The 27,794-nt window shown below is 40.1% G+C and overlaps 1 protein-coding gene across 11 annotated transcripts in view; it reads right to left on the bottom strand.

Moving 5' to 3' along the window:
• slc25a26 (solute carrier family 25 member 26) overlaps positions 1-27,794 on the bottom strand; it is a 252,743-nt gene that overhangs the window by 28,943 nt on the left and 196,006 nt on the right. For 6 of the 11 annotated variants that reach the window (XR_009506807.1, XR_009506804.1, XR_009506805.1 and 3 more), the window contains 4 exons: positions 23,134-23,217; positions 22,012-22,081; positions 3,142-3,206; positions 821-894 (listed from right to left, as the gene is read on the bottom strand). Coding sequence is in view for 5 of the 11 variants with exons in the window: in XM_059944284.1 (XP_059800267.1) it covers positions 821-894; positions 3,142-3,206; positions 22,012-22,081; positions 23,134-23,217 (293 nt within the window). In the remaining 6 variants the exon portion in view is untranslated. Of the gene's footprint in view, positions 1-820; positions 895-3,141; positions 3,207-5,948; positions 6,017-11,799; positions 13,200-22,011; positions 22,082-23,133; positions 23,218-27,794 lie in introns of those variants that run through there. The other 5 variants (XR_009506808.1, XR_009506806.1, XM_059944285.1 and 2 more) reach the window with 3 other exon arrangements.

The following is a 27,794-nucleotide window of genomic DNA, read 5'->3' as shown; positions in this document are numbered from 1 at the left end:
TGTTTAATTACTGTACTGCTAAGTTATTTTACAGCCCGAATATAAAAAAAGCAATAGATTTCTAATAAGTAACTTGGACGATATTCCTAAAATCAGGAATTAATCCCCTTTACAATGAAGCTTTAATTGAATACAGGAAATATGCATCTGTTTAGAATTTGTGATCAGTGTTGGGCAAAACACAAACAACATTTTACAATTAGGCAGAAAACTTTCTTTTGGCTTTTATACTCAAGGTTGAGATATCTTGTAGTTATCCAGTGATTGTGTGAACAAGATAACAAAAGCTTATCGCCATTATGAATCTTTGTGTGGAATTCTTCCAAAGATAAGTAGAACTGAAAGAGGATGTGCAAATTAGAAGACTGAAAGCTGAATTTTTTTGCATAGAAGACTGGAAGATCTGGCAAATGGTACAGCAACTTGCTGCATTTGTATTTTAATTTTGCATGGATGGTCGGCAGACGTTGCTGTCAAGTTATTGATTAATAAATTATTAGGTCAATATTTTAATGCTAAATTTGGAGACTATCACATCTAAACTTCATTTATTATATTAGTTTGGACACATCACAAGGGAGTTCAGATGAAATATTCTTTCTTGGACTCCAAGTGCAGATTTGAACACACCTAAGGCAGTGGGGACACAATAGGTTTGGGCACACACTTTACATGCCAGCTGATGTTCAAGGTCAGCACTGTGTAATATTGATGTTTGATCTGGGGAGGCTGGATTCTGTGCGATTTCACATTTCTATAGGATACTAACATAATCTTGGATACTTTTGTCACACATTTGTCTAGAAAGAAAGCAGCTCACCCATAAATCCCTTGAGTCTTCCAAATATGGCTCAGGATTGGTAGCACCTTTCCACTGGCTGTTGTAGTACCTTTCTGCATTGAATGAAAGCACAAATTAGACCTCCATTGAGACCTTTGGCAGTAAATCACTTCTGTCTCAGCAGCTTCCTTCTTTTAAAAGCAACTTTGATGTGAAGAGGGATCCAGCTTGTGGATCCAAGTCTGACAAGTAAAATTGTGATTGAGAATTTGTTGCCTTTGGTGAAAAAGTCAAGAACAGAGGAAATGGCAACAAAAGTAAAGAATTGACTCAGTATACTAATATGAAATTAAGAGCAAAATGCTGGAGGACCTCAGCGGGTTAGGCAGCATCTTTAAAGGGAAGTGAACAGTCTATGTTTCCGATGAAGACCCTTCACCTGGAATATATAGTGTTCTGTGATGCACTGCCAAAGGAGGGGAAGGAGGATTGGATAAGTACTTGAAAAGATTAACAAAAATTGGAGGAATATGAGATGATATAGAGAACCAGGACAATCCTGATGGGTAGGGTGGCTTCCTTTCATGCTGTAATCTTTATATTTTCAGTCCATAATTTCAAGTCTACATTAAAAAAAACCTTTTTTTCTTAAAAGCCAGATCATTTGGATGATTTAGTTAACAGTCAACTGTAACATTTTGCATAAAGTTACATTAATTAATATCAATTACATCAATTCTGACCCTATTAAAAAGCAATTTATGCTATAGTAATGAAATTTGTGGACACCATGTAGAACATAAGCAAAAGCATTCAGCTTAAGGATGCAAACTTGTAATTGATTCATTTAAGGCCAGAGACATTAAAATTAATAAACAATGTATTGTAAGTTACAGAACCTGGGCCTCTGTACCTCCCTCTGCAATTGGATCCTCAACTTCCTAACTGGAAGACCACAATCTGTGCGGATTGGTGATAACATATCCTCCTCACTGACGATCAACACTGGCGCACCTCAGGGGTGTGTGCTTAGCCCACTGCTCTACTCTTTATATACACATGACTGTGTAGCTAGGTGTAGCTCAAATACCATCTATAAATTTGCTGATGATACAACCATTGTTGGTAGAATCTCAACAGGTGACAAGGAGGCGTACAGGAGTGGAGAGGAGTGGTGCTGCAGCAACAACCTGGCACTCAACGTCAGTAAGACAAATGAGCTGATTGTGGACTTCAGGAAGGGTAAGATGAAGGAACACATGCCAATTCTCATAGAGGGATCAGAAGTGGAGAGAGTGAGCAACTTCAAGTTCTTGGGTGTAAAGATTTCTGAGAACCTAACCTGGTCCCAACATATTTATGTAGTTATAAAGAAGGCAAGACAGCAACCATACTTTATGAGGAGTTTGAAGAGATTTGGCATGTCAACAATTATACTCAAAAACTTCTATAGTTGTACTGTGGAGAACATTCTGACAGGCTGCCATCACTGTCTGGTACAGAGGGGCTACTGCACAGGACTGAAAGAAGCTGCAGAAGGTTGTAAATCTAGTCAGCTCCATCTTGGGTACCAGCCTACAAAGTACGCAGGACAACTTTAGGGAGTGGTGTCTCAGAAAGGCAGTACCCATTATTAAGGAACCTCGAGCACCCAGGGCATGCCCTTTTCTCACTGTTACTATCAGGTAGGAGATACAGAAGCCTGAAAACACACACTCAGTGATTCAGGAACAGCTTTTTCCCCTCTGCCATCCGATTCCTAAATGGACATTGAATCTTCGGACACTACCTCCCCTTTTTTTTAAAATATACAGTATTTCGGTTTTCACACATTTTAAAAAATCTATTCAATATATGTAATTGATTTAATTGTTTACTTATTATAATTTTTAAAATTTTATTTATTATTATTTTTTCTCTGCTAGATTATGTATTGCATTGAACCGCTGCTGCTAAGTTAACAAATTTCACGTCACATGCCGGTGATAATAAACCTGATTCTGATTCCAATTGCTATATACAGGGTGTCATGGTAGCGTACTGGTTAGCACAATGCTGTTTCAGTTCTGGTGTCCTCTGTAAGAAAGTTTGTATGTTCTTCCTGTGTGCGTATGGGTTTCCTCTGGGTGCTCCAGTTTCCTTCCACAGTCTGAGGACATACCGGTTAGTAGAATTGTCCTGTGATTAGGCTAGGATCTTAAATCGGTGGGTTGCTGGGTAGCGTGGCTTGGAGAGCTAGAAGGGGCTGTTCTCTTTAAATAAATAAAATGATTCACAAGACCTATTTGAAAGGTGAATATCCAGCAAAGTAGTGCACAACACCCTTTTGTCCTTCCCACAGTATTAGTCTATAAACATACCTTTGCTAACATGATTCTTGTTTTTGCCACATCAAGAGGTGTGGTGACTGCAGCTGCAAAGCCACCTGAAAAGAAACAGGTTAATCATAAGCCAACGTGTCAAAGACTACTGTACAATTATATCTTGACGTTAATTCCCATTTGCAAAACCTATAAACAAAACACTGCTACCGCCCTAATTTCTACACAAGGATCTTTTGTTCAATTTGCCCAGACAATCTATATCTTCAAATAGCTTGGCAGAACCTGGCAACTGCAATCAAAAGGAGGTTCACTGTCAATCCAGACTGGGAATTTAAGTTTCTGACTTGAGAGTCAAGTGCTCCAACAAAGAACACATGATACCAGACAGCACCAAATTCTTGTTATTCTGCTGTGTGAACCACGGCAACAATAAAATTATATACAATAACCCTTAGGAATTTCAGTGCATACTTAAGAGAGTGAATGATCCCCAGGGCATCAGATTCAAGTCACTGGCTACTGGAGGTGGTCTGTGGGTGATGGTGATCAGAACACTGAAAGCGTGTGGGGTGGGATGCAGCTGGCCAGAGAACTACTCAGTCAGAAGGGAAGGGAAGGGGAACTGCAACTGAAAGTACTAGGTTAATTGTCACCATTGGTGTAATTTGACAAAGAAATTGTGACATTAATCCAGGTTCAAGTAATTTCCCATCTATGGCGCTAGAACTCCCAGTGTGATGCATTTCAGTTTTTTGGCGTGTTAGACAGGGAAGGGGAAACTGGTGAAGGTGTATGGTAGCACCAGAATTTTCCTTATCAAGATTAGTAACTGTGTTATACTTATTATACTATGTTATACTATGTCTATGTTATACTTATTACACTGCACATGGTCATTCAGGCCACTGGACCAGGCTATTTCTGAGGGAAATTATCTCATTCCGCCTTTCCTAATGGCCCCGTGTCCCTGCAACTTATTTTCTCCCATACATGCCCATCGTCTCCATTCTAATTCATCTTGCCATTAACCTGCATTAAGATGCATTTTACAGTGTCGCCACATTTATGTCACCAGCACATCTTTGGAATGTGCGAGGAAACAGGAGCATGTGGAGGAAACTTGTGGTAGTCAGCATGGAACATGCAGTCTTTGCACAAACAGAACCCTAGATCAGGATCAGCTCTGTGCTCTTGAAGTTGTAAAGGAACCTGCACTCTTCACTGTCAATGCTCTTCATTCCAGTATAACCACAAAAATATACTCCAAGACAAACCACCTGCCCCCATCTCTACACACAGTTCGACATTAATTTAGCTGCAAGAATGATCCCACCACTCATGCTTTCCAGAATTGCTGCTATCTGATCTTTCATTCAAATGCTTACACAGAAACATAGAAAACCCACAGCACGATACAGGCCCTTCAGCCCACAAAACTGTGCTAAGCATGTCCTTACCTGAGAAATTATCCAAGGTTACCCATAGCCCTCTATTTTTCTGAGCTCCATATACATGTCCAGGAGTATATGACCCTATCATATCCGCCTCCACCACCGTTGCAGGCAACCCATTCCACACTCTCACCATTCTCTGCATAAAAAACCCACCCCTGATATCTGTACCTACTTCCAAGCAGCTTAAAACTGTGCCCTCTCCTGCTAGTCATTTCCGCCCTGGTAAAAAGCCTCTGACCATCCACATGGTCAATGACTCTCATGATCTTATACACCTCTCTCCGGTCAGCTCTCATTCTCCGTCGCTCCAAGAAGAAAAGGCCAAGTTCACTCAACCTATTCTCATAAAGCATGCTCCCCAATCCAGGCAACATCCTTGTGAAGCTCCTCTGCACCCTTTCTATGGTTTCCACGTCCTTCCTGTAGTGAGGCGACCAGTTAGGCTTACCATGAGTAATTGATTCATATCTCCCAGCTATTGTTCTCATTTTACTGTGTAGTGCTTCCTCCAATTTGTAGAAAGGTGTTGATGTTAGATGGGTGGGGCATAACAGGTACTGAAGAATGATTTGCAAATTTTTGCACAAGCCTACTGCACTCAACACATGGATGAATTAAAGGTATTCATCTTCTAAAATGGTACAGAATGAGAAGAACATGGAGAACTGGACAAGCTGATGAAAAATGGGGTAAGAGGGGGAGAGAAGAAGGTAAATGAGTGAATTGAGCCAAAATCTGCCTAATCTGATCAAGGGGCAATTCTTCTTTATTTTAATCATATTTTGGGAACCAGTGCATTGTCCCCATCAGCATTTAACCCCCTTTTCTAACTGCCATTGATTAGGTGGTCGTAAGCCACCTTCTTGAAATGCTAAGACGATAGATTTCCAAATCATAGGGTTTGCCACTTAGAGGCGTAGATGGTCCCATACACCTGAAGGCCTCTTCGTTCTTGGTTGTCCAGGTAATGGTTTTGGGAGGTCAGTCGGGAGCACCCGAAGTGAATAACTGGAGTACATTTTGCAGTTGATAGATTCTATAGCCATGTCTCCCTGCTGCTGCGATGGAGTGGTTGTTTAAGGTGGACAAAATACCAATTGAGTGAGCTGTTGGTACTGGATGATGTTAAGGTTCTTCTGCTGTTGTAAATGAGCATCCACGCAACTCCTGACTCATGCCTTGGAGATGCCAGAAAGGCTTTGGACTGTCAGTAGGAAGTCACGCACTACAGAATAACCAGCCTCAAACTTGCTCTCACAAACACCAGATTTCTATTGCTAGTCCAGTTGAGCTCTTGTCAGTGATGATCCTGCAGAATTAAACAATGCCAAGAGGAGCTGGTGACACCCTGTTGCCAAAGAAGCTCATTGCTCCTCTTGTGACACTTACCAGCTTTTGGCTGAACATTGTCCAGCTCCTACTGCACAGAGCCGTGAACTAGTTCATTTAATGAGTAGCTGTAAATAGAATTAAACGTTGTGTTAAGATCAGTGACCACCCAAGCTGAGGATGGAAAGACAATTATTGATGAAACAGCAGAAGGCAGCTGGGCTGACGACACTAACCTGTCATGGTGATCTGAGGGGGTTATAGTGAAGACCTTGCATTACATCTACCCTGTTCAGCCTATTAGAATTTTTTGTGTTTCAATGAGATGGCTTCTTCTCAACTCAAGTAAATATAGGATCAGTCTGTTTAACCTCTTTACATACACCAAAGTGCAAAGCTCAGACCAATCTGGGAAACTTCCACCAGACTCTTATCATAATTACATCCATGCTCAGAAAGTGAGACCAGAGCTAAACACAATACTTCAAATGAGATCTTATTAAGCCCTTTATAACTGAAAAAAGACCTCTACTTTTATACTCAAATCTTCTTGAAGTGCAGACACAAAATGCTGCAGGAACTCAGCAGCACAGTATTGATAGAGGGAAATGAACATTTACTGTTTCAGACTGTGACCCTCCATCAACAGTGGAAAGGAAGGGGGCAGAAGCCAGAATATAATGTGTGTGGTGGGTAGGAGGAAGGCACAGCCAACAGGTGATAGGTGAGTCTATGTGATGGGGGAAGGTAGGCTGGCGGGGGATGAAAACGATTGATGTGAGATGCTTGGAGGTTTTAGGTGGAAGAGGTAAAGGGCTAAAGAAGAAGGAACCTGATAGAAGACATTAGGCCATGGAATAAAGAGAAGGAGGTGAGAATCAGTGAAACAGAGGAGAGTCGTTGCCAGAAGTTACAGAAATTGATATTTGTGCTGTCAGGTTGGAAAATATGACAAGACAGACAGGTACACTTTTCTTGCAGATTGTAACACTATCTATTAATTCTCCTCCATAGATGTTGCTTAACCTGCTGGGTTCCTTGTGTTTCCTGAAGTTCTTGTGGTTACTGGTTTTCCTGGCACTGTGTTACTACCTTCTTAATAACAGATACCAGCATCTCCCCACTACTGACTTTAAACCAATTGACTGCATACACATGAATTTGCAGATCTGGTCTATACAGTAATCAAAAGGGCCACTAACATCCCGCAGGAGTGAATGTAGCCATACAGGTAACACCGTGTGTGCATTATGACAGTATTCATTCAGTGGCTTTAAAACAACAATGGCTATCCACAGATGATTCACACACAAGGACAACATAGGCATCTTGCAACAATGTCATAGCTGTGACGACCACTTTAAGAGCCTGACTGTTCTCAGCAAAGCAAATGGTATTCTACTGCAAATGCACAAATCTCACCAACAAGAAGGCACGTCTGTTGCCACCAACAGAAATGGCGATGAGGAAGAGTAACGGGCAGGAAGGAGGCAACTGAAACAACCATTTTCTGCTCAGACAGTTATCAAGAGCTCAGCTGAACACATTTCCAGTGGTGAACATCCTGATTCTCTGATGAAAATCACCTTTTATCACCCAAGTCCAGTCACTGAACTTTTTGCTACACAGTATCCAAGTTTTGAGGATCTGATTCGTAGCACTTTGCCCACAACTTTTTGAATAGATTCCCTTCCATCAGAAAACTAGCAATGCTGAGACAAAAATCCTACTTGCTCAAGAATTGCACCATCCTTGATTTTTGCAAACCAACTTCAGACGCAGAAAGTTTCACAGCTCCTGCTTTAACTGCAATTCATTTCCCCTTTAAGTAATTCAGGCTGGTCCAAGTAGTGTAGATTAGTATTAACTAGTCCCAGCCACTTACATAATTGTCTCCTGTTGCAGTGTTCATTTAATAAATACTGTGGAATGTTGAAATTATGAAAATGAGCAGTCAATATGAAGTGATGTCTTATCCTACTGAACAGTCATGGGTTAACCTTACACCATGATCCCTCTGTCCATTTCCAGGGGCTATCAAATTTAACCCTCTGGGTAATTTCCATGTACTCTGGCATGATCATTATGATTTGTTTTATGCATAAACGACAGGTGCTGAGAGCTGGAAGGAGCTCTGATTGAAGTACTAGTATCTAAATTTAAGTGTACCCTTTGGGCTTTTCTGCTAACTCCACACCTGCCTATGAGCTCCAAGTTATGCTACCTCCCCCCACCACCCACCCACCTGGCACCAAGCAAAATCCAAGAGCAGCTAATAAAGTTAGCTCAGTGGAGTGGAAAGATTAAAGAGGGCAGTGATAAAAGAGAAATATGTGTGAACTAAAACTTTATATTAAATCATTAAATCAAGAAATCCAAGAAAACTCAATAAAACAACTTTACTGGTGTATTACTATGTTTTTTAAGTAGTTAGGACACAACAAAAGGGAACAAAAAGAAGACAACCAATATAATCGCATATCAAGATCCAGTATGAATGCTGCTTATACTTTTCCCCCTCTGATGTAAACTTGCTATTTTCTATTCTTCATTTGATTCAGTGCCTCCAGATCATAATCATCCATTGCCATAACGCTTATTTCTATTGATCAAGAAATAATGACTTCATTGAGTGTGTTTTTTTGTCATTCTATCATGGTTGTTGGGTTGGGAGAGCAGTCAATGGAAATCACAAATATTCTGTATGTTAAAACTTGCTATTCAATAGCCAAAACATCAGAACAACCTCTTCTCATTGGGTGAAAAGGTTCAAGGTGGTTAAGTAAAGTGTTGAATTTCAGCATATTCACATGAGTGAATTAATTGAGAAATGGTGGCAAATGATAACACTGGCAAATTTCAGAGGAAGTGACAAAAGGCCTTAAAAATAAAGGCAATGCAGACAGGGAGCAGTCTATTTCTGTTTTAACTATTGAATTGATTACTTTGAGTTTCATTGGAAATTGTCTAGTGAGGCTATAGGGGTGGAAATCAGAAATAAGGAGTGATTATTTTGATGGGATTGTACTATAGGCGTGCCCCCCATAATCAGTGGGAATTAGAAGAGCAAACATGTAGACAGATTGTAAAAATTACAGGGTTATGATAGTAACTCAAAAATGACACAGATTGCATAGTCTTAAGGGTCTAGGTGTGTGGAACTTGTTAAGTACACCTAGGAAAGTTTCACAAGTAACATAGAAACGTTTGCAGACGGCCGCATCAGAGAGGAGCTAATGCTAGACCTCCTATTGGGAAATGAGTCAGGGCAAATAACTGCAGTGTCAATGGGGCAGCATGTTGGGACCAGTGCCATTACTCTTGTTTTTAAAAGAGTCATGGACAAGAACAGGACTAATCCACAAGTTAAAGTCTGAAACTAGGGCAAAGCTAATTTTGATGTCAAAAGTTTAAACAGGAAAAGGGCCTTTTAAAAGTGAGACAGGGGAGTTCAGGAACAACATGTTCCTCTTAGAACGAAGGACAAAGCTGGCAAATATCAGGTGTAGGCAGATGGGATCAAGCAAATCCCTTGAGATGGAAAAGGGATGTAGGAGTATACAAAAGAGAAATCAGAAGGGCAGAAAGAGCACCCCCTTCCTTTTTTCCCCTCTCTCTGCTCATTACTCTTAGCCTGTTCTCCATCTCCCAATGGTGCTCCCCTCCCCCTTTCTTTCTCCCTAGGCCTCCCGTCCCATGATCTTTTCCCTTCTCTAGCTCTGTATCCCTTTTGCCAATCACCTTTCCAGCTCTTAGTTTCACCCGCCCCCTCCTGTCTTCCCCTATCATTTTGGATTTCCCCCCTCCCTCCTACTTACAAATCTCTTACTATCTTTTCTTTCAGTTAGTCCTGATGAAGGGTCTCAGCCCGAAACACCGACAGTGCTCCTTCCTATAGATGCTGCCCGGCCTGCTGCATTCCACTGGCATTTTGTGTGTGTAGCTTGAATTTCCAGCAGCTGCAGATTTCCTCGTGAAAGAGCACATGAGATTGCTTTGGCAGATAAAGTAATGGAGAACCCAAAGGGATTCCAATAATATATGAAAGGTAAAAGGGACATTAGGGAGACAATTTACACTACACGCTGCATCCACAAAGGAAACAGCATTATGAAGGACCCCATGCACCCATCATATAATCTCTTCTCCCTCCTGCCGCCTGGGAAAAGGCTCCGAAGCATTCGGGCTTTTATGACCAGACTATATGACAGTTTCTTCCCCCAAGCTATCAGACTCCTCAATACCCGAAGCCTGGACTGACACCTTGCCCTACTGTCCTGTTTATTATCTATTGTAATGCCGGTACTGTTTTTGTGCACTTTATGCAGTCCAGTGTAGGTCTGTAGTCTAGTATAGCTTTCTCTGTGTTTTTTTTATTACGTAGTTCAGTCTCATTTTTGTACTGTGTCATGTAACACCATGGTCCTGAAAAACATTGTCTCGTTTTTACTATGTACTGTACCAGCAGTTATGGTCGAAATGACAATAAAAGTTGACTTGACTTGAGAATAGAGCTCCATGTGTAGAGTAAAATACACAGAGAAAGACTTAATTGAATATTTCTTATTTGTATTTAATGTGAAGAAGATAAGGAAGCTTGATAATTCAGGGAGGAAAATAGTGAAGAGAGTGTCTTGAAACTTATCCACACTACAAAATAGAAGGTGCTGGTGGTTTTAAAACACATAGAAGTGGATAGATTCCTGGAGCCAGATTAAATGTATCCCAGGACATTCTATGAAAGCAAGGAAGAAATTACTGGGCTCTGGCAGAAATATTTGCATCTTTATTATGATAAGACCTGAGGATGGTTTTACACTTTTGGCTCTTGGTAGGGTCTCCCATGCCAAAAAGCTTAAAGGGTAGAACTAAGAATGGTCTACTAGTTCTCCAGGTTCAGGGGTTCAGCTCAGAGCTAACAACCATGACTAGTAAAACAAAATTATTATGGAAACAGTAATGTAGAATCTTTCTACATCTCAGCGTAATGGTATTCCTGAGTCACCACTCAAGATTTGCATTAATGACAGTACTGAAAACCGATAGAAAGTCCTGAACACCAGCAGAGATGGAGGACCTTCATTCCTGTCTTAAACGACAGTGGTGTAATGAGTAGTAGTAAGTAAGTAACATTCCATGAAAATGACACAGGTAGACCAAGTGCTGAAGAAGGGACATGACACACCAGCCTTCATTGTTCGGGACATTATGCTAAGTTGTCATGTTACAACTATCTAAGACATTGATGAGACTACAGCTGGAGTATTGTGTGCAGTTCTGGCTGTGTAGTCATAGGAATAATGTCAAAATTCTAAATCTGGTCTTAAAACAACTCTCCTGTCTATTTTTTTTAATGTTGTAATTCACCTCCACCTCCTTTGGCTTCCAAATATTCACTACCTCCTGCGTAAAAAACTACCCTTAGATCTTTATTAAATTTCTCCTTCCTTACTTTTTATTCCCCTCAATTTTACAAACCTCTAAAAGGCCTCTTATACTACAGGCCTCTATTTCAGGCAACATCATAGTGAATCTCTCATCTGCTATCTTAAAGACATCATTCCTGTACTGCACTGACCAGATAGCAATACTCTAAGACAGTCTAACCAATGTTTTATACTCTAAGCTGTTTCAAAGTTTTTTTTTGTATCAAACACTCTGATATTAATTGATGATAAAACAAATGACTTAAACACTTTTAGTTGCACTGCCAATTAATACTGGCAAAATTAATAAGTAGTTTAAATATTCATCTTGATTTTACTACAACTCTCATCTGACATTGGTGAATAACACAGCAGATATCAGATGGTAATTTCTTTAAGATTTAAGATTGTTTAATGAAATTTTCAGAAGTGTAAAGGAGAATGAAATAATGAGATACTACAGTTCTGATAAAACACAAAAAAACACACAATTAAGATCAGGAACACAATAATAATGAAAAAATACACAATATAAATACTTGAAAAAACTTATATACTCGATTTATGTCCATAAATGACGCTGGGAACAGGAGTGTCTGTACACAAGGTGACTGACAGGAAATTATGAAGTAGTGGTGGTTGGGGGTGTGGAGGGGTGGGTTACTGGGTGGAGATGTAGATGAACATTATTGTTTGGGGAAAGTAACAGCTTTTGAGTCTGGTAGTCCTGGTATGGATGCTCTGTAGCCTTCTCCCTGATGGGAATGGGATAAACAACCCATCAGCAGGGTGGATGGGATCCTTCATGATGTTACTGGCCCCTTTCCAGCACGTTTCTGTCTGTGTGTTCTGTTGTAGGCCAAAGCAACATAAAGGAGGGAGGTTGAAAATCTAGTTGAGTGGTGCCACATCAACACCCTCTTAGTCATTGTCAGCAAGACTGAGGAGCTGATTATTGACTTGAGGAGAAGGAAGCCAGAGGTCCATGAGCCAGTCCTCATCGGAGGATCAGATGTGGAGAGGGTCAGTGAGCTTAAATTCCTTGGTGATAGTCCTGAGCCCAGCACGCAAGTGCAGTAACAAAGAAAGTGTGGCAGTGCCTTTACTTCCTCAGGAATTTGCAAAGATTCAGCATGGCATCTAAAACTTTGACAAACTTTGTGATGGAGAGTGTATTGTCTGACTGCATCACAGTTTGGTATGGAAATACCAATGCCCTGAATGGAAAAATCTACAAAAAGTAGTAGATATGGCCCAGTTCACCATGGTAAAGCCCTCCCCACCAGTGAGTACATCTACAGTGAGAGTTATCGCAGGAAAGTAGCATCCATCGTCAGAGACCTCCACCACCCAGCTCATGCTCTCTTCGCACTGCTGCCATTAAGTTCAGGAGTCTCAGAGCTCACACAATCAGGTTCAGTAACAGTTATGACCCCTCAACCACCAGGCTCTTGAATCCAAAGGGATAACTTTACAACTTGATTTGCCCCATCATTGAAATGTTTTAATAACCTATGGACTCACTTTCAAAGACTCTTCATTTCAGGTTCACAATATTTATTATTTCTTTCTTTTTCTATTTGCACCATTTGTTGACTTTTGCACACAGGTTGAACACCCAAGTCAGTGCAGTCTTTCATTGATTCTACTACGGTTGTTATTCTATAATTGATTTATTGAGTATCCGCACAAGAAAATGAATCTCACGGTTATGTTTGGTGACATATATGTACTTCGATAATAAGTATACTTTGAACTTTGATGGTGGGTAAGCTGGTTCCAATGACGCATTGGGCAGTGTTGACTACCCGTTGTAGAACATTCCTGCCTGCAGTTTCCATATCATACAGTGATGCATCTTCTTAGGATGCTCTCCACTGTGCATCTGTAGAATAATGTGAATAGTCTGTAAATGTACGTAGTCTGGCTCTTTTCATCCTCCTTCAAAAGTAGAGGCATTAGTAAGCTTTAATGATTGTCTATGATATGTTCTGGGACTATGAGAGGCTGTGCAAGATGTGCTCTCCCAGGAGTTTGGAACTGCTTGCTTGCAATGCTGCCAATGTAAAGAAGGGTGTGAGTGAGGCGAGTTCTTCTGAAGTCGAAACCAGTGTCTTGTTGACACTGCAGAAGAGATTATTCACCTGTCATCATGGCCAGTAATAATTTTACCATAAAAGATTATTGTCATACATGGATACTCCTCCTAATCCTGTACCGAACATCACCGACGAAAATGAAATAATAGAACTGTTAATGGGAAAGCGGGGGGGGGGGGGGGGTGATTGTTTCATCTTCCTCTTCACAAATGTTGCATATCAAATTATTTTTTTGTTTCTCTGAAGTCATAAAGGAATGCATAATGAAGAGCAGAAAGCACAAGAAATAATGGAAAAAGTAACAGAAGGAAGATTGGGAGAATATAGAGGAAATTCAGAGTAGAGCCCTATTTTCTTTATTTGACTAACTTTTACAGAAATGTCACATATAAAGGTTCTATTGGATGTGTCATTCTACACCACTAAGGGCTAATCTGCTATATATTGACTCTTAACACAACAGCTGTGTTTGAGATGATATTCTGCTTTCCAACATGAAGTGATGAAAATTCGTTGGTGAGATGGGGGGTGGGGTTATCTAGCTGGGTTCAGAGGTGGCATCAGAGTTTCATACCGCTTATTTACTTTAATCTTAAACTCCAAATTAACACCACACCAGGAAAATCAATATATTTAAACAGCAGGGAAGTGCAGAAAAATTGCACCAATAACAGATAAAGCTATTGCTGGATAATTTTGTTAACAACAGCCACAACAATCTTCGGAAAAAATGTCAAGCTGCCCCTTGAGGAACTGTGTACGTAATTCATTAAAATCAGATTTAGTCTCATGCCTCTTATACTGAAGATCAGGTGCAGCACTTGAAAATCACATTTTAATATTCTGTGAGATAATATTGGCAATTGTGATGCTGACAGGCACAGACTTACATTTGATAATTCACTACTTAATGATTTAGTGTTCATTTAGAGCACAGATGTTAAAAAGGCAGGATTAGTCAGCTGTACTGTGGATCAGATTTACAGATGTCATACTGTCCCCCAATGTTTCCCTTCAGCTTTTCAAAATCCTTCCGCAGTGAAGCCTCCTATGGTGACCTAAACATTCGTGTCAACTGAAGGTTACTACGTAAAGTTACTTTCTGTATATCATCTCATGCTGACAACACCAAATGGCTTAACCGTAGCTGATGCCACTGGCTTGTACAATTATTTTCTCTTCTAGCAGTGCTCAAGCAACAGGAGACTCTGAACTACTTAAACTGATCATAAAGAAAAACAAAAATAAAAAAAAACACAGGATAAGATGTTAATATTCCTTGTGCCAATGGGTCAAGAGCATTTGCTCGAGGTTGGGAGGGGCACAGGGCTGACATGTAGGGGTTTTCAAGCAGGCACCCTCTGCCTTCATTGATTAGCCCACAAACTATACTAAGTGACAGCAATCTGGGATATTCATTAATTTTTCATTGAAATGCCAGGTGCTCCGTTATCCCAAGGAACAACCACCTACCAACATAAGATAAATAAGAGTCCCCAGTTATTTGTTTAAATGGTGGAATGAATCAAATTGTGCACAGTCAAATGGGTCATCTCCCACCTGGAGCTATGATCTTAATGTCTTGTAACAAGTTTTATTTCTATTTGAGTTAACAATGAGGTAATTACAAAAGACAGCCTGCTATAAGTGAAATGTTATTTAGAACTTAATATTTTCTAATGAGTTGAAGGGAAACATTGGAACTGTTGCATTTTACAAAGACTGTATGACAACTGTAAATCTGATCCAACACCTGCCTGTTTAATATCTATGCTCTAAATGAATACTAAATCAATAAGTAGTGAACTATCATATGTTGAAGTCTGTGCTTTACTACAGCCCAATTGCCAATATTATCATACATAATATTAAAATGTCATTTACAAGTGCTGCATCTGATCATGGCCTTAAAAATCTTCAGTGTACGAGACATGAAACAAAATTTGTTCTTTACTGAATTATGTACACAGTTCCTCAAGAGGTCAAGCATTAAAGTTAACTGGCAAAGCAACCTTTATGAATTATGCACATTAGTTGAATATTGACACAGAAGTACCACGTTAATGTACATTAAAACAGACTCTGTGCTTTGTATGGAACCCTACTGTGTGTTAGTGGATGCTTGTTACTGGATATGCACAATTATTTTAAATCAAATATATTTGATTTCAGGCCAGTAGCTAAGTCTTTCACTGGGGACATCATTGTGCAAAAACTGTTTACTTCTAACCCTCAGACAGCCCTTTTTGGTATCCAGGACAAGATAGTAAGTTGAAGGCATCTCATTTACATATTTTGGCCTTTAGCTCTCTTACAGCTAGGACACTTTTGTTTAAATGGAAAGATGTTCTTCCTCCTACTCATGCTCAATGGTTATGCGATGTTATGTCATGTTTAGATTTAGAGAAGGTTCATTGTTCAATTTCTGATTCTCGTCAAGACTTTCAAACATTGTGGAGACTTTTTCTGAATTATTTTCAAAACCTTCAATTCATTGTTTAAACTCAGATGTTGGCTATCATTAATTTTTATTATATAAGAAGGTATTTAACTTCTTTTCTCCTTAATGAACAGCTTCGGTCTTGGTAGATTTTTTTTTCTTTTGTAATAAATTAGTATAGTTTAATATAACTATTGATTAATTTATATGAATACGGGGTAATGTAATTGTTATTATGAATGGATATATAATGTAACTGGTGGTTTTTTCAATATCTTTTCTGACATTTTATATACACTTGCATGTACTCTGTATTCTTCTATGTAGAAACTAATAAAAAATATTGGAAAATACACTATTTGTGGTGTCATTTCTTTCATGATTGAGCGCGAGTAATAAAAAAAAGTCTTTTGGGAGAAGAAAAACATAAAACCTTTCCAGTGACTGTTAAAAACAATTTCAATTGCAATCCGCCGGTAAATAATCCCAATAAACCTATTTCCAATTCACATCTCATGATCAGCAGACTGTACACTAAAATTAAAACATGTAATTCAGAGGTGCAAGATATCAAGCGATGAGGAATAAGTAATGAAAATCATGAATTTTTGAGAGAAATATTAAATGAAATGCACAAGACTATTTTTAAAATACGTCACAGAATCATATGCAATAAATCAGAAACAATATCCTGCCACATTGCAAACTTCTTCCTTTTGGATTCAAGTAAACTACAAGGCAATCCACATTTGACGCTTCAAGAATTTTAAGCAAACTGACAAAGTTGACATCAACTAAATATTCAATCATTTGAAGAACTTCAATACTGAGAACAATGAATAATAAATAGCTGGTAAAGTACACAAAATAATAGAACTGGAGTAGTCATGGAAACAAGTGTTGATCAGTTCCAGCGGTTCTGGACAATTGACTGAGAAAATGACAAAGGAACAGCTAATGAGGACACAAGAGATTCTGCAGATGCTGGAAATCTAGAGCAATACACACAAAACACTGGAGAAACTAAAGCACCTATGGAAATGAATAAACATATAGCATTTTAGGCCTAGATCCTTCTTTAGGACTGGAAAGGAAGGGGTAAGATGCCAGAACAAAAAAGTAGGAGGAGGGGAAGGAGGACTTGCTAGAAGGTGACAGGTAAAGCCAGGTGGGTGGGAAAGGTAAAAAGTTGGATAGCTGGATCTGTTAGAAAAGTGGACCATGAGAGAAAGGGAAGAAGAAAGGACACCAGGAGGTGGGGAGGTATGGGGAATAGAAGAAGGAAGAAGGGGTAGGAATTTTTTCTTTACTGTAAAGATAACTCAATATTCATGCTTTGATGTTGGAGCCTAGCTATGTAGATGGAATTTAAAGAGTTGTTGCTCCACGCTGAGAGTGGCCCTGTTGTGGCAAAAGAGGAGGCCACAGACTGACATGTCAGAACGGGAATGGGAATAGGAATTAAAATGGTTGGCCACTGGGAAAATTTCACTGTTGACGGATGGAGCAGGGGTGCTCGACAAAGTAGCCCCCCCCCACCCCGATTCACCACCAATGTAGAAGAGGCTGCAACAGGAGCACTAGGTACAAAAGACAACCCCAACAGATTCTCAGGTGAAGTGTTACCTCACCTGGAAGGACTGTCTGAAGCCTGAATGGAGATGAAGAAGGAGGTAAATGGGCAAATGTAGCATTTCTATTGCTTGCAGGGATACGCACCCGGTGAGAGATGAGTGGAGAGGGACAAATGGACAAGGGAATCACAGATCTATGTGGAAGGTTGAGAATTAGAGGGAGATAAAGGATGGTTTGCTAGTAGGATCATACTGAAGATGGCGGAAATAGTGGAGAATGATCTGTTGGATGTGGATGCACACAGGTGGTAGGTGAGGACAAGAGAAACTCTATGCTTGTTAAGGCAGTGGCATGATGGATGAGTGCGGATGTCTGGGAAATGGAGGAGATGTAGATGAGGGCAGCAGCAATGGTGGAAGAAGGGAAACCCCATTCATTGAAGGAGGAAGACACCTCTGATGTTCTAGACAGGAAAGCCACATCCTGGGAACAGATGTGGTGACAATAAAGGAACTGAGAAAAGGAAGTAGTATTTTCTGGGAGACAGGGTGAGAGGTGATACAGGTTTATAAAAGATGTCGGTGGACAGTTTGTCTCCAGAGATGGAGACAGAGGTAGGTGGATGTCAGAAAGGATCACGTGGATTTGAGGGTAGGGTGGAAGTCGGAGGAAAAGTTGATGAAATTGACAAGCTTAGCATGGGGCATGAAGCAGCACCAATGCAGTCGTCAATGTACTATAGAAAGGAAAGTGTTGGGGGAGCATTACCAGATAGTTATTAATGAATATGATTTAGTTGGGATCACAGAGACATGGCTCCAGGGTAACCAAGGATGGGAGCTCAACATCCAGGGATATTCAATATTCAGGAGGGATAGACAGGAAAGAAAAGGAGGTGGGGTAGCATTGCTGGTTAGACAGCAGATTAACACAATAGAAAGGAAGGATATTAGCCTGGAGGATGTGGAATTGATATGGGTAGAGCTGCATAACACTAAGGGGCAGAAAACGCTGGTGGGAGTTGTGTACAGGCCACCTAACAGTTAGTAGCGAGGTTGGGGATGGCATTAAACAGGAAATTAGAAATGCGTGCAATAAAGGAACAGTAGCTATAATGGATGACTTCAATCTACATATAGATTGGGTGAACCAAATTGGTAAGGGTGCTGAGGAAGAGGATTTCTTGGAACGTATGCGGGATGGTTTTCTGAACCAACATCTCGAGGAACCAACTAGAGAGCAGGCCATTCTAGATTGGGTATTGAGCAATGAGGAAGGGTTAGTTAGCAATCTTGTCGTGCGAGGCCCCTTGGGTAAGAGTGACCATAATATTGTGGAATTCTTCATTAAGATGGAGAGTGACATAGTTAATTCAGAAACAAAGGTTCTGAACTTAAAGAAGGGTAACTTTGAAGGTATGAGATGAGAATTAGCTAAGGTAGACTGGCAAATGATACTTCAAGGGTTGACGGTGGATATGCAATGGCAATCATTTAAAGATCGCATGGATGAACTACAACAATTGTTCATCCCAGTTTGGCAAAAGAATAAACCAGGGAAGGTAGTGCACCCGTGGCTGACAAGGGAAATTAGGAATAGTATCAAGTCCAAAGAAGAAACATATAAATTAGCAAAAAAAAAGCGGCGCACCTGAGGACTGGGAGAAATTCAGAGACCAGCAGAGCAGGACAAACGGCTTAATTAGGAAAGGGAAAAAAGATTATGAGAGAAAGCTGGCAGGGAACATAAAAACTGACTGTAAAAGCTTTTATAGATACATGAAAAGAAAAAGATCGGTCAAAACAAATGTAGGTCCTTTACAGTCAGAAACAGGTGAATTGATCATAGGGAACAAAGACATGGCAGACCAATTGAACAACTATTTTGGTTCTGGCTTCACTAAGGACATAAATAATCTTCCGGAAATAGTAAGAGACCGAGGGTCTAGAGAGATGGAGGAACTGAGGGAAATACATGTTAGTAGGGAAGTGGTGTTAGGTAAATTGAAGGGATTAAAGGCAGATAAATCCCCAGGGCCAGATGGTCTGCATCCCAGAGTGCTTAAGGAAGTAGCCCAAGAAATAGTGCATGCGTTAGTGATAACTTCTCCTTAGATTCTGGATTAGTTCCTGAGGATTGGAGGGTGGCTAATGTAACCCCACTTTTTAAAAAAGGAGGGAGAGAGAAACCAGGGAATTATAGACCGGTTAGTCTGACATCGGTGATGGGGAAAATGCTAGAGTCGGTTATCAAAGATGTGATAACAGCACATTTGGGAAGAGGTGAAATCATTGGACAAAGTCAGCATGGATTTGTGAAAGGAAGATCATGTCTGACGAATCTTACAGAATTTTTTGAAGATGTAACTAGTAGAGTGGATAGGGGAGAGCCAGTGGATGTGGTATATTTAGATTTTCAAAAGGCTTTTGACAAGGTCCCACACAGGAGATTAGTGTGCAAATTTAAAGCACACGGTATTGGGGGTATGGTATTGATGTGGATAGAGAATTGGTTGGCAGACAGGAAGCAAAGAGTGGGAGTAAACGGGACCTTTTCAGAATGGCAGGCAGTGACTAGTCGGGTACCGCAAGGCTCAGTGCTGGGATCCCAGTTGTTTACAATATATATTAATGATTTACACGAGGGAATTAAATGCAGCATCTTCAAGTTTGCGGATGACATGAAGCTGGGCAGCGGTGTTAGCTGTGAGGAGGATGCAGGATGACTTGGATAGGTTAGGTGAGTGGGCAAATTCATGGCAGATGCAATTTAATGTGGATAAATGTGAGGTTATCCACTTTGGTTGCAAGAAAAGGAAAACAGATTATTATCTGAACGGTGGCCAATTAGGAAAAGGGGAGATGCAACGAGACCTGGGTGTCATTGTACACCAGTCATTGAAGGTGGGCATGCAGGTACAGCAGGCGGTGAAAAAGGCAAATGGTATGTTGGCAATAATAGCAAAAGAATTTGAGTACAGGAGGAGGGAGGTTCTACTGCAGTTGGTGAGACCGCACCTAGAATATTGTGTGCAGTTTTGTCCCCTAATCTGAGGAAAGACATTCTTGCCATAGAGGGAGTACAGAGAAGGGTCACCAGATTGATTCCTGGGATGGCAGGACTTTCATATGAAGAAAGACTGGATCGACTAGGCTTATACTCACTGGAATTTAGAAGATTGAGGGGGGGGGATCTTATTGAAACGAAAAAAATTCTAAAGGGATTGGACAGGCTAGATGCAGGAAGATTGTTTCCAATGTTGGGGAAGTCCAGAACGAGGGGTCACACTTTAAGGATAAAGGGGAAACCTTTTAGGACCGAGATGAGGAAAAACTTCTTCACACAGAGAGTGGTGAATCTGTGGAATTCTCTGCCACAGGAAACAGTTGAGCCGGTTCATTGGCTATATTTAAGAGGAAGTTAGATATGGCCCTTGTGGCTAAAGGGATCAGGGGGTATGGAGAGAAAGCAGGTACAGGGTTCTGAGTTGGATGATCAGCCATGATCAAACTGAATGGCGGTGCAGGCTCGAAGGGCCAAATGGCCTACTCCTGCACCTATTTTCTATGTTTCTATGCATGGAACGTGGACTGTTCTATGTAGCTAATGAAAAGGCAGGCATAGGAATGAGGACATCAATCAGTGTAGTCAATCAGTCGCTTGTTTGTAAAATTTTGCATTATTTTTATCTTCCTTTACTTGACTAAAAAGGTGGGAAAAATTAAGAGGCCATTAGTAACCAGAAGCCGGCAAAGGGACAAGTGTAAATTGTCTCAATCAAGTAGCCATGTACATTAGAACAGTATCAATCCAAACCTGTAGCTGGTCAAATGCAATGGGCTGGTTTGGCTGGGTTTACAATTCCAAACTACATTAAACAGAATAATAGATTCCTGCTGTACCAGTTAACTTTAAAAAAAAACTAATTGCAAGCAAAGATCTCAGGAGAAAATTTGAAGCAGAGGAACAAGAAAAAGGCTTTGCTAAGGATTCAACAGTAGCACAGTCCCAAATAATTCCATTTTACATCGTGCCTGAGGATAGCCCAGGTGCCTGTGTCCTGTAGCCGTGCTCTGCACAAATGACTTATCTTCACCCCTCATGCAAAATCCACACAGTGGCACCCTCAGTGTTCCTCACCCTAATTAATCTACACTTCTGTCAAACCTGTCACATGAACTGTTAATCATGGGCCCTTAGTAATATGACTTTAAAGCCCTAAAGACCAGTTTGGAGCAGACAGCTGCACAACTGAAGACCCAGCAAAGGTCGGTCAGTCTCCCTTTCTCTCTCTTTTCAATGTAAGATATGCCAATATTCTTTTAACAAACTCAGAAACCTGACTGACAGCTTCTATTTTCCCACAACTCAAATTTGTCAAGTACAAATTGTTTGTTAAATACAAATTGCTTGTCCTTCAACTGAGCACCTTCACTTGAAACTTTGCTGTTTTGTGGACCTGCCCAACTCTTAATAATATTTCTAAACGACCACTTGAATTCTAGAAGAATGTTTTAGTTAACTTGTTTTTTGGCAGGTTTCCCTCTCCCAGCCCTTTCAGTATATTATGTAATCCTCTGCACCTGCAAATGCTCCACAAACTGCTGACTGCCAAGAATCAACCGCATGATCTTGCTTCCATGACCACAGGGCCTGCAAATGGGAAAAAAAAGAAAACAACAATTTTAGTTTTATTACAGAACATTTGAAAGCCCTTGGGTTTGCTGAAATGATGAGAACTTATTTCACAAAGCGTGTAGCTATTTCTGTGCTTTTCATGATGTACACATGCAGCTTCCCAAGAAAAGATGTATTTTAACACACAGGCATCTTGAGAAAATAGTTGAGAAGTGCAAGTGTATCAATCAAAGGTCAAACTTAAAGATGCAGGAGGTGTGGCTACAGACTTGTAACTGTTCCAGTGGACTATTTCCAATTGCAATTTGTTTTTGCAATATGCAGACATCTGTGAATCTTCAAAACATAATGGTACACAGTGGCTGCAGTAACATTGTTAAAGCATTCATTTTGTCCTCCTCCCATGAGTTACTTTTGAATCACATTCTCTATGATGATAATTATACTCAGTTTATGAGGAGATGCAAATAAAAAGAGGTCAGGGTATACTGTAGTTTGAATTGATGATAAGGCTTGGACTGCTTGTGGCTGGCAAACTGGATGAGGCAGTGGGCTGTTTAAGAGGGGGTGATTGTTTTATGACAGGCAGGATGCAGTCGGCTTGGAAAACTCAATTATTTAGTTTTAGGAGAAGATAAGAGAAGAGAGGGCAAAGGGAGGGTCGGTGTGAGGTGAACAGGAGAGACTGGGTGGCAAGGAAAGGGTTGTGCCAACATTGATTCTTAATTGCCAGCAATCAGTTACTGGACCCATCAGCAGTGGAATGGGAAATGAACAAAGCGGGCGGACAACTATAAATTGTCAGGGCAACACATAAAAACATGTTGTCTTGAGATTTGAATGAATTTTGATGAATGGAAGGGAGAAAGAAAAATACCAAGGTTAGAAAGTAGCAAATCACGGGTGTGTTTGGACTGCACTCTAAATGGAGAGAAGATGGACGACCATCGAGAATGGTGAGAATAGTACACAGCATTCGTCAGATTCAAAGGTGATGATCTCTAAACCATTCTTACAGTATTGGCTTTTCAAGTATGGGATAGGAAGGTGAGTGGCTCAATACTCACAATTAACCCAGTGTACAGACAGAATTGAACAAATCTCTCTGACCACCAAACAACTGTGTGTGAACTATTGCTCAAAATGGTGACCTGAAATTGTAAGAACAATTACTGAGCAATTCAAAATATAAATCTTAAGAGATATTTACTGATTCATTTTCAAGAGATGATATGCATGTGTTAAGGTATTAATGACATTTCCTTGCTGTGGCATTTAGAAATTCAATGTGATGTGCCACTTTAATGAACAAATGATTGAACAGGTTGACCATATTACCCGAAATATACATTCATGTACACATTAAATTCCCTTCATGCGGAACAGAAAAGTAAAAGAGAGACTTCTTCACTAAACCTAAAAATAAATTAAGTATTACCTGGGACACAAACTATATCAACTATATGAATCAATCCATTCTTCCTTTCTCAACAAGATTTAGAGTGTGTCGCTTCATATTAAATGAAACACAAGAGAAATAACTTCACATAAAAATTGAACACATGTGTTTGCAAGAAAGCTTCTGCCAAATAAACCCTTCAATGGATGTTGTATGTGGACAACAAAGTCATACATTGCTATTAATCCAGTCTGCCATTGCACACATTAAGGCTCTAAGCATAGCGATAAATCAGGGCCAATGCTGGTATGGGTAATTACTGTGTAGGCATTCGATATAATGAGAGTGCTGCTCTCGCAATGCTAATGTCAATACATTAGTAGGAATGTTGTAATAAACATTTTGAAAGAACATCAAAAAGGATTCTCACTAACTCTAGGGCCATCGGCAAGAATAAGTAGTGTGGGTCTCCAAAAGGATCAGCCATGATTCTACTGAAAGATGCAGCAGGAGATAATTAGTCTAATCCTGTTTCTATTTCTTATGTTTTCTCCCCATGCCAGAAGGTAGTACCTTCATACACTTTGGAGACTGTGCTTTAAAACTGAACAGGTGTTTTAGGGGTATCCCATTCCATAGACCATGCTCTGACTGGGTGGCAGTATCATTTTAGCTCTGTGCCAAAAATAATGTGTGGTTGTACTGAGGCCCACAATGAAGAGCAGGAACAGCATGAAATAATTAGTTTTTTTTAATAAAGGGTGCTGCCTTTCTCACAACATGCTATCTCCCGAAGATGATATGCCAAACACCATCTTCTGAGGCAGGCTGGAGCTATGAGTCAATGTCATATGTGTTCCATTAAGTGCCAGATTGAATAGAAGACTTTGTTTTCCCTACTTCAAAGCTTCTTGATGCGGAGTCATTCTTGTCCCCTGTTCTTCCTTTAATGAATAACAAATTACAAATAGATCCATACAACCAGGTGCCTTCCACTTTAGTTTCTCCCTCATTTTGCTTGAAGGTATTACACTGTAGGAAGCTGATGCTTCATTTCACAAAGGGTGGTTTGCATCTACAATGCCATCAAATATGGCTAAGCTTGTTAAGCTTAGTCTGTGAACACTCAGAGTGGAAAGGATCAAATCTAAGTCCACTGAAGTTTCAATACATGTCTGAATCCTTGGAGAATTCAGTCTCTTTGTGTGGCCCAAACAGCAATTAATTCTGAGATTGTCACTGTGATATCCACAAAAATTACTACACAAAGAAACTTTGTTGTTGCAATCAACATGAAGAAACTGGAAACTGAACACTTCTATTACTCTCCAAACTTCATGCTTCTGCTATTTTTTTTAAGTTAGCGACTGCATTACTGCAAATGCTACATATGGGAAATGCTTTTTGTTCTTCTAAACCTTTATTTCTAAAGTTCAATTTCGGGCATTTTGCTTTAGGTATAAAGCCTACACCTAATTACCAAGTGAATATACTGTAAATAAAGCAGCATCTTCACTTGAGGAAGTGCAATGACGTAGACTTTCAGATACTGACTGGAACACCAAGATTATGGGAGACTTGGAGGAACTTGGCTCATCAGGGGAACACAACAGTAGTCAAGATCAGGACACTATGGGTGTCTGCTGCACAGGAAGGCAGGAAAGAGTGGCAAAGCTATCGCGGTAGGGGATATAAACTAAAAAAAAGTAATAATCTCAGAATTGCTACATGGTCCACATACTGGGCAGAGTAGGAATAGCAGCATAGTTACCACCTGTAAATTTGCTGCTGATACAAGCATTGTTGGTAGAATCTTAGGTGTTGACGAGAGGGCGTACAGGAGTGAGATATGCTAACTAGTGGAGTGGTGTCACAGCAACAAACTGGCACTCAACATCAGTAAGACGAAAGAGCTGATTGTGGACTTCAGGAAGGGTAAGACAAAGGAACAAATACCAATCCTCATAAAGGGATCAGAAGTGGAGAAAGTGAGCAGTTTCAAGTTCCTGGGTGTCAAGATCTCTGAGGATCTAACCTGGTCCCAACGTAGCAATGCAGTTATAAAGAAGGCAAGACAGTGGCTATACTTCATTAGGAGTTTGAAGAGCTTTTGTGTCAACAAATACACTCAAAAACTTCTATCAATATACCATGAAAAGCATTCTGACAGGATGCATCACTGTCTGGTATGGGGGGGGGGGGGGGGGGAGGGGAGAGATGTGGCGGCTACTGCACAGGACTGAAAGAAGCTGCAGAGGGTTGTAAATTTAGTCAGCTCCATCTTGGGTACTAGTCTACAAAGTACCCAAGACATGTTCAAGGAGCAGTGTCTCAGAAAGGCATTGTCCATTATTAAGGACCTTCAGCACCCGGGACATGCCCTTTTCTCATTGTTACCATCAGGTAGGAGGTACAGAAGCCTGAAGGCACACACTCAGCGATTCAGGAACAGCTTCTTCCCCTCTGGCCAACCAATTCCTAAATGGACATTGAACCCTTGGACACTACCTCACTTTTTAAAAATATATAGTATATGCTTTTTTCACAATTTAAAATATATTCGATACATGTATATTGTAATGATTTACTTATATTACCATTATTTTATTTTATGATTTTTTTCTTGTATATTAAGTATTGCATTGAACTGCTGCTGCTAAGTTAACAAATTTCATGTCACATGCTGGTGATAATAAACCTGATTCTGAATACATATGTGGCCTGAGCAATAATGCAGGAGAGGGTGTTTCAGATTCTTGGAGCTTTGGAGGTGGGACCAGTACAACTAGAAGGTTTATGCCTGAGCAGGACTGGGATCAATATCTTCAGAGAACTGTTTGCTCATGCTCTTGGGGAGGGTTTAACCTAATTTAGAGAGAGGAAGAAATCCAGACTGAAAGAAAGAAGGAATCAATACAGAGACCAAAGCAAAAGTTAGAAAAATAAAAGTCAGAGTGGAATACAGAAAAATCAAAAACAAAAGACACAGAAGTTACTAGATTCTAAAAGGACAATAAGAGTTAGAGGACTTTATCTGAATGTTCATAGTATTTGAAAAAATGTCAGAGAACTTGTGGCACAAATGAGTACAAATGAATATGATTTAGTGGCCATTACAGAAATGTGGTTGCAGGGTTGAGATGACTGGGAATTAAATATCGAAGAGTATCGGGTCATATGGAAGAACAGGAAGGAAGGTAAGAGAGGTAGGGTAGCACTCTAAATTAAGGATGAAATCATAGAGATCAGGGTGATTGAAAGAGACAATATAAGATCGAAAGAGCAGTATGCTGAGTCCATCTGGGTAGAGATTAGGAATAGTAAAGGAAAAATAAAACACTTGTGGGAGTTGTCTATAGGTCACTGAGTAATCACATTGCAGTGGCAAAGGCATTAAACCAGGAAATAACTAATGCATGTATGAATGGAAAGGCATTTGTCATGAGGGACTTGACCTTGCACATTTATTAGATGAATCAAGTTGGCCAAAGCAGTCTTGAGGAAGACTTCATGGAATGCATCCATGATAGCTTTCCTGAAAATCTACAAGGAAAATAACAGGGAAAAAAGCTATCTTATATCTGGTCTGGTGCAATGAGACCTGTAAGATTAATGATCTTGTTGTTAGGGATCATCTTAAAAAGAGTGATCACTGTGTGACTGAATTACTCTTATGAATGAAGGGTGCAACAGTTCAACTTAAAATGAGTGCATTATACTTAAACAAGGGAGATGATAATGGAATGTGGGAGGAGATGGCTAGCATAGACTGGGAACACAGGCTATATGGTGGGACTGTTGAGAAACAGCAGAAGACTTTCAAAGAGATTTTAATGGTGCTCAACCAAAGTATATTCCAGGCATACTGCTGAGTAGAGGGAAATTTGGAAGCTTGTCTTTAAATGACAACCAAAGAACCACTAAGGAAGCAATAAGGTAAGACAGACTAGGAAATTAAAGTAGCACTAAATATAAAACAGTTAGCCAAAGATTTCATAATTATATAAAGCAGAAAAGGGTGGCTAAAGTGAACCTTACAAGATGAGAAGTAGAAATAATATTGGATAATGAGGGAATAGCCGAGCCCTGGGGGACACATCTAACATGCCAAAAGAGATGTTATGGATGTGATGGAAAGTAAGGATCTCAATACAACTGCTGTCACTAAAGAGGTAATGATGAGTTAACTAGTGGGCCTAAAGGTAGACAAGTCCTCTAGTCCTGATAGTATGCATCCCAAGGTACTGAAAGAAAAGGTGTAAGCTTTACCAAATGCATTTGTGATAATATACCAAAAATCCTCTGTACTCTGGGCAAGTCCCAGCAGAT

Source organism: Hypanus sabinus, chromosome 19 (genome assembly GCF_030144855.1).
Source record: "Hypanus sabinus isolate sHypSab1 chromosome 19, sHypSab1.hap1, whole genome shotgun sequence".
In the NCBI taxonomy this organism is placed as follows: Eukaryota; Metazoa; Chordata; class Chondrichthyes; order Myliobatiformes; family Dasyatidae; genus Hypanus; species Hypanus sabinus.
Note: the sequence above shows the minus strand (reverse complement) of the source record. Positions and strands in the feature narration are given on the sequence as shown.